Source organism: Colobus angolensis, unplaced genomic scaffold (assembly GCF_000951035.1).
Source record: "Colobus angolensis palliatus isolate OR3802 unplaced genomic scaffold, Cang.pa_1.0 Scaffold411, whole genome shotgun sequence".
Classification (NCBI taxonomy): Eukaryota; Metazoa; Chordata; class Mammalia; order Primates; family Cercopithecidae; genus Colobus; species Colobus angolensis.
Genome location: NW_012117500.1, coordinates 65,736 through 73,639, shown reverse-complemented (window position 1 = coordinate 73,639; position 7,904 = coordinate 65,736). Strand labels below are relative to the sequence as shown.

At 43.7% G+C, this 7,904-nt stretch overlaps 1 protein-coding gene across 1 annotated transcript; it reads left to right on the top strand.

Annotated features, from left to right (window-relative positions):
* The first annotated feature begins 768 nt into the window (after nt 1-768).
* LOC105521899 (ubiquitin-like) lies at nt 769-1,242 on the top strand. The gene has a single exon (XM_011956252.1). The coding sequence runs from the start codon at nt 802-804 to the stop codon at nt 1,240-1,242; it is 441 nt and encodes a 146-aa protein (XP_011811642.1). The 5' UTR covers nt 769-801.
* The last annotated feature ends 6,662 nt before the right edge of the window (nt 1,243-7,904 follow it).

Sequence of the window (7,904 nt, the reverse complement as noted above, 5' to 3'; positions counted from 1 at the left end):
CTGTTCATAAAAGTGCCTGGCACATAGCATCCTGATAATTGTCATTATTGTTAACAGGTTTCCCTTGAATGTTTCATAAAGATAGGGAGAGGTTTGGCCGGGCGCTTACGCCTGTAATCCCAGCAGTATGGGAGGCCGAGGCGGGTGGATCACCCGAGATCAGGAGTTCGAGACCAGCCTGACCAACATGATGAAACCCCGTCTCTACTAAAAATACAAAAATTAGCCTGGCGTGGTGGCACGCGCCTGTAATCCCAGCTACTCAGCAGGCTGAGGCAGGAGAATCGCTTGAACCCAGGAGGCGGAGGTTGCAGAGTGAGCTGAGATCACAGCACTGCACTCCAGCCGGGGCGACAGAACTAGACCCTGTCTCAAAAAAATAAAAAATAAAATAAAAAAAGATAAGGAGAGGTTTAGTTGGAAAGAACTGAAGCCGTGCAATGGAAGGGTATATAAATACATCAGCGGATCTGGAGCTCACATCCTATTCATCTCCAACAGGGTATTAGTAAAGCTTTTTGTCAGCAATAGGTAGCTAGGTATGCTGGATGACTCATTCCTTGTTTGGGCCCTAGTCCCCTTTTGTCCTAAATTTCCCAGAGTTACTTCTAGTCCAGCACACATTGTTCACTTACTTGTACAAGAGCAGATGTGCCTCTATTAATAGCTACTATGTAAAGAGGTCTACAATTAGAGACTGTGACATTTGGCAAACATATTTCATCTCTAATCCTCACAATACTGCAAAATATCTGCCGTCCTCTTTTTCTTCAGTGAGGCGGCCGAGCTGCAGACGCAGAGATGCAGATCTTTGTGAAGACCCTTACGGGCAAGACCATCACTCTTGAGGTCAAGCCCAGTGACACCAATGAGGATGTCAAAGCCAAAATTCAAGACAAGGAGGGTATCCCACCTGACCAGCAGCATCTGATACTTGCCGGCAAACAGCTGGGGGATGGCCGAACTCTCTCAGACTACGACATCTGGAAAGAGTCCACCCTGCACCTGATGCTGCGCCTGCGAGGTGGCATTATTGAGCCTTCCCTCGGCCAGCTCTTCCAGAAACGCAACTTTGACAAGATGATCTGCCACAAGTGCTATGCTTGCCTGCACCCCTGTGCTGTCAACTGCTGCAAGAAGTGTGACCACACCAACAACCTGCACCCCAAGAAGAAGGTCAAGGCTCTTCCTTCCTCGAAGGGCAGCCTCCCTGGAGCCTCAATAAAGTGTCTCTTTCGTTGACTGGAGCAGCAAAAACAAACAAACAAAAATATTACAAAATATGTTATAGCTCCATTTTACAGATGAGGAAGCTGAAACTCACAGAAATAACTGGTTTTAAGTTCTGGTGAGTAGAACTACTCTTACTATGGCACCATTCTTATTTATTTATTTTTGAGACGGAGTCTCACTCTGTTGCCCAGGCTGGAGTGCAGTGGCACCATCTCGGCTCACTGCAACCTCCGCCTCCCAGGTGCAAGCGATTCTCCTGCCTCAGCCTCACAAGTAGCTGGAACTACAGGCGTGCGTCACCACGCCCTGCTAGTATTGTATTTTTACTAAAGATGGGGTTTCACCATGTTGGCCAGGCTGGTCTAGAACTCCTGACCTCAGGTGATCCACCTGCCTCAGCCTCCCAAAGTGCTGAGATTACAGGTGTGAGCCACCATGTCTGGCTATAACATTCTATATATTTTATGACTTATTATGCTTATTGTCTACACACACACACACACACACACACACACACACATGCATAAATGTGAACTCCATGTAAGCTTCATATGTACTGCAAACTTGGTTTTTGGTTTTTGGTATTTTTCTCGGATATCCCTGTGTCTACCTGAGTGTTTGGCCCCTGTAAACTCTCAGCACATATGTTAAATGAGTAAATGTACAGGTGGGGCAATACATCTGTTCTTCTTAAAACCTAAGAGCATCTTGGGTGACAGCTGAGGATGTGGCCATAGTAACAAGAACAAAGTAGGAGTCAAGAACCATGGTGCCAGAGTTGAAAGTGTTAAATAGTCAACTTCAAGAAGGTCTTAAAAATACATGCTTGGCAGACCTTGCTAAACAATGAATTTCTGTTCATCTATCTTGCAAGAAGAAAAAACTATTGGTTTATTTAATCCACAAATATTTTTTTAGTGACGTCTTTGTTGCCATGCACTTTTTCCACTCCTCATTTCATCCCAACTGCTAGAAGAGGAATGTAGCAAAGATCTGAATTATAAAATCTATCACTCAGTTGCCCACTTAATTCAACCTCAGCCAAAGTTCATTCAAGAAGATAATGTGTTAAAATTGCTTTCGTGCAACTAGAGATGGCTATAAAGTGTTCCAAGATGCTGAAAGGTAAATTGTATTCTCGCATATTTTAAATATTCATCTGGGGCCAGGTGCAGTGGCTCACACCTGTAATCTCAACACTTTGGGAGGCCAAGGTGGGCGGATCACCTGAGGTCGGGAGTTTGAGACCAGCCTGGCCAACACGGTGAAACCCCATCTCTACTAAAAATACAAAAATTAGCTGGGCATGGTGGCAGGCGCCTGTAATCCCAGCTACTCAGGAGTCTGAGACAGGAGAATTGTTTCAACCCGGGAAGCCAAGGTTGCAGTGAGCCGAGATTACACTATTGCACCCCAGCCTGGGCGACAGGTCTAGACTCCGTCTCAAAAAAATAAAATAAAATAAAATAATAATAATAATAATGTGAAATGTGGCACAGGGAAACATTTGCTAAACAAAGGCAAATGTAAACCTAAATTCATCAGTAGCAATGAAGTGGTAGTACCTAAAGTTAATGAGTTTTAGCTGTATCCTAAATTCAGCATACTTCCTGAGTATCTGGAGCAGTAGGTAATCCTACAGACCCCTTGGCAACATCTCCATCCTGAGGAGTGAACAATCTTCCCAAGAACAATTCTCTATAGGCCAAGGTATAGTTTATAAAGACAGAGAGCAGCTTCTTTGGCATTTTGAAAAGCATGAAACCATTCTTTTCTTTTTCGAGGCGGAGTTTCACTCTTGTCTAGGCTGGAGTGCAATGGCTCGATCTCGGCTCACTGCAACCTCTGCCTCCCAATTCAAGCAATTCTCCTGCCTCAACTTCCCAAGTAGTTAGGATTACAGGCATGCACCACCACACCTGGCTAATTTTGTATTTTTAGTAGAGACAGGGTTTCTCCATGTTGGTCAGGCTGGTCTCAAACTTCCGACAACATCAGGTGTTCTGTCCGCCTCGGCCTCCCAAAGTGCTAGCATTACAGGCGTGAGCAACTGCACCTGGCCACATGAAACCATTCTTAACTTTTAGCAGAGGGTTCTTTGGCAATTATATGTATCTTCATTGCCTCTTCTTGGTCATAGATAAAATTTAAATGTTTTCTATCATCTGATCCTGTAAGGAAAAGTAAAATCATTGGAACAGGGTTTTCAGGAGCACCAGAGCAGCCTCAATGGGGCAAAGACACAAGGAAAATGACTTCATTGTTCTTTATTTCTATAGGCTAGGCATACAGATAAATATTCAAAAGATGAAGAAATAAAAACAAAAACAGACATTGTCCCTGATCTCATGGAGTTCAGAGTGCAAAACATCAATATATAAACAACTATCAACAATGCAATGCATGTAGTTCTGAGTCCTAAGAACCTCAATGAAAGAAATCGAATGAATTCCACTGAGAGTGGGAGGGGATAAGACTGCCCTCTGTGGGACAAAGGTGAATATGAAGATGTTTGGAAAAGCTACAGAGAAATGTAGTAGATTTAAACTGATTCATGATGGTTTATGTGGTATAATATAAAACATATTTGGTTTTGTCCTAGGTTCCTATTACAGCACTTTAAAAACCTTTAGAATTTCCTGAGTGATAGCAGTGTCTTTTGTTACTCAAAACAAGACACTTTCATAACTTCTGAGTCTATGCTAACTAATATGGTTACCTACGGTGGGACCACTAGATAGTCCAGTCACCAGAAATGGGGTCAGTCGCCAGAAAGACCAATTGATTAGAGGATTAGAGGCCTGGAATGTTCAGCCCCACCTACCAACCTTTGGGAAGGAAGGGGAAGGCTGGGATTAAATGCTATAAAAACTCTTGAATAACAAGATTTGATGAACTTTCTGGTTACTGAGTATGTGGAGGTGGCTAGAGAGGGCAGGGGAGCTCCCATAACTTGCCTTTTCCATCAACTTACCTGGCTGTACATCTCTATCTTTTGTAATATTCTTTTTAGTAAAATAGTAAATATGTTTCTCTGAGTTACGTGAGGCATCTCAACAAATTATTGATGAGAACTGGTTTGTGGCTGGTCAGTCAGAAGTACAGGTAACAACCTACTACTTGTGATTGGCATCTGAAGTGGGGGTAATCTTGTGGGCCTGAGCCCTCAACAAATGGGATCTGACACTATCTCCAGGTAGGTAGCATCAGAATTGAAGTTAATTATAGGATACCCAGTTGGTGTCCACCAGAGATTGCTTAGTGTGTCAGAGTAGAAGGAAAAAATTGTTTTTCCGGCCAGGTGCGGTAGCTCATGCCTGTCATCCAGTGCTTTGGAAAGCTGAGTCGGGCAGATCACTTGAGTTCAGGAGTTCAAGACCAGCCTGGGCAACGTGGTGAACCCCATCTCTACTAAAACTACAAAAATTAGCCAGTCACCTATAGCCCCAGCTATTTGGGAGGCTAAGACAGGAGAACTGCTTGAACCCAGGAGGCAGAGGTTGCAGTGGGCTGAGATCACGCCACTGTACTCCAGCATGGGAGAGGGAGTGAGACTCTGTCTCAAAAAATGAAAAAAAAATTGTTTTCCTTTTACGGTATAACATCATCAGATAAATGGGGGAGGGGGAGAAGGTTATTACAGATAGAGGTAACAGCAACAGCAAGATCAGCAACATTGATCTGAATCAGGGTTGCTCAGTGGTAAAGCCTGCCTTCTCTGGGGGCAGACTACCCTGGCCAATTCTCCTTATGCTAGTTGTGTCCTTAGGCAAGTTACCTCATCTTGCCATTTTTTTTTTTTTTTTTTTGAGATGGAGTCTTGCTGTGTCACCCAGGCTGGAGTGCAGTGGTGCAATCTCGACTCACTGCAACTTTTGCCACCCAGGTTCAAGCGATTCTCGTGCCTCAGCCTCCCAAGTAGCTGGGATTATAGACGTGCACCACCATGCCCAGCTAATCTGTATTTTTAATATAAATGGGGTTTCACCATTATGGTCAGGCAGGTCTCCAATGCCTAATAAGTGATCCATCTGCTTCAGCCTCCCAAAGCGCTGGGATTACAGGTGTGAGCCACCATGCCCAGCCAAAAGCCTCCTTTTAGAAGATGTTTTGGGGATAATAGTGGTACCCTCCTCAAGGGAATTGCAATAAATATTAAATGAGAGCATCAAGTATAGTATCTACATGCAAGAAACACTCAATAAATGCTTATAATTATTATCTGATTGGGAAACCACAAGGTAGGAGAAGAGTGGGCTCAAGTTCATGTAAAGGGAAAGGCCTTGTATACCAGGCCCCTGAGGAATTTGTATTCTCATTAGAGTGAAAACTCCTCAAATGCAGGATGTTCCTTGTCATTGGGAACATCCCAGAGTGACTGGCACATAGTGGGCATCAAAAATATGTTAAATAAATACGATAAGGAAATTGGATTTTTTTTTTTTAACACAAAATTGCAGACCCACCATTAGAGGGTATTAATGAGGGAAACGACTTGAAATGTAGCTAGTTTTGTTTTTTTTTTTTTTTTTTTTTTTTTGAGACGGAGTCTCACCCTGTTGCCTAGGCTGGAGTGCAGTGGCATGATCTTGGCTCACTGCAACCTCCCCCTCCTGGGTTCAAGCGATTCTCTGCCTCAGCCTCCTGAGTAGCTGGGGTTACAGGTGCCCGCCACCATGCCTGACTAATTTTTGTATTTTTAGTAGAGACAGAGTTTCACCATCTTGGCCAGGCTGGTCTTGAACTCCTGACCTCGTGATCCACCAGCCTTGGCTTCCCAAAGTGCTGGGATTACAGGCATGAGCCACCGCGCCTGGTTGAAGTCTTAATTGAGATATGCTGAAGTTTAAAAGATTTACCATACACACCAAAAAAGTAATTTTGTTAATAATCTTATATTAATTACATGTTGAAATGACAACACTATGGATAATTTGAGTTACACAGTAGCCTCTCAAAGTATCCGGGAGTATACCAGCCTCGGTATTTTGTTGTTTCCACTGAAGCAACAAAATACCTAGGCTAGTATACTCCCGGATATTTTGAGAGGTTATTATTAATCAGATATTCATCCAGGGAGAGAGACAGAGAAGAATGTAGATCACTAAAATCAAGCTACATAACATGGAATCTCTGTGTACATGTACAGTTCACCTGGAGTGGAACACCACTATCATCACCATTCCTTGGGGTACCTGTTCCTTGATAGTGTGAACCCCAAAAATCTGACACGGGTTAATTTAGAAAGTTTATTTTGTCAAGGTTTAGGACACATACAGGTGACACAGCCTCAGTAGTTCCTGACAACGTGTGCCCAAGGTGGTTGGGGAATGGCTTGGTTTTATACATTTTAGGGAGACATGAGACATCAATCAATATATGTAAGATATACATTGGTTCTGTCTGGAAAGGCGGGACAACTCAAGCAGGGAGAGGGCTTCCAGGTCACAGGTAGGTGAGAGACAAATGGTTGCATTCTTCTGAGTTTCTGATTAGCCTCTCCAAAGGAGGCAATCAGATATACATTTATCTCAGTGAGCAGAGGGATAACTTTGAATAGAATGGGAGGCAGGTTTTCCCTAAGCAGTTCCCAGCTTGACTTTTCCCTTTAGCTTAGTGATTTGGGGGCTCCAAGATTTATTTTCCCTTTTCAATAGGAATGCATCCCCTTCCAGGCTTAAGAAGCATATTCATCTCTTTTCACTTATAAAATATAGTGGGTAGAGTATATGTTTACATATGGTCATTGAAACATTTTTGATAGAAAAATATGCACAGGCTGGTCTAAAACTCCTGGGCTCAAGCATCCCTCTTGCCTCAGCCTCCCAAAATGCTAGGATTATAGGTGTGAGCCACCACACCTGGTTTTGTTTTTGTTTTTGTTTTTGCTTGAGACAGAGCCTCTCTCACCAGGCTGGAGTGCAGTGGCGCTATCTCAGCTCACTGCAACCTCTGCTTCCTGGGTTCAAGAGATTCTCCTGACTGAGCCTCCCAAATAGATGTGACTAGAGGCATGTGCCACCATACCCGGCTGATTTTTTGGTTTCTGTTTTTGTTTTTTGTTTTTTTTCCTGAGACGGAGTCTTGCTCTGTCACCAGGCTGGAGTACAGTGGCATGATCTTGCCTCACTGCAACCTCTGCCTCCCGGTTCAAGCGATTCTTGTGCCTCAGCCTCCCAAGTAGCTGGGATAATAGGTGCCCCCCACCACACCTGTCAAATTTTTTTTTTTTTTTTTTTGAGATGGAGTCTCGCTCTGTCGCCCAAGCTGGAGTACAATGGTGCGATCTCAGCTCACTGCAACCTCCGCCTCCTGGGTTCAAGTGATTCTCCTGCCTTAGCCTCCTGAGTAGCTGGGATTACAGGCATGTGCCACCACACCTAGCTAATTTTTGTATTTTTAGTAGAGATGGGGTTTCACCATGTTGGCCAGGCTGGTCTCGAACTCCTCAACTCAAGTGATCCGCCTGCCCCAGCCTCCCAAAGTGCTGAGATTACAGGCGTGAACCCCCATGCCTGGCCACCATTTTATTTCTTCATCACGATATTAGTTACACAACTCTATAGATGCATTTGAAAAAACTCACAGTACTGTACACTAAAAATGATGAATATCACTCTATGTAAATAATACCCAATAAACCTGACTTAGCACAAAAAGTGACATATATA

Excerpts from the sequence above, each read along its gene's own strand:
- LOC105521899 (XM_011956252.1), top strand. The coding sequence starts at position 802 with ATGCAGATCTTTGTGAAGACCCTTACGGGCAAGACCATCACTCTTGAG.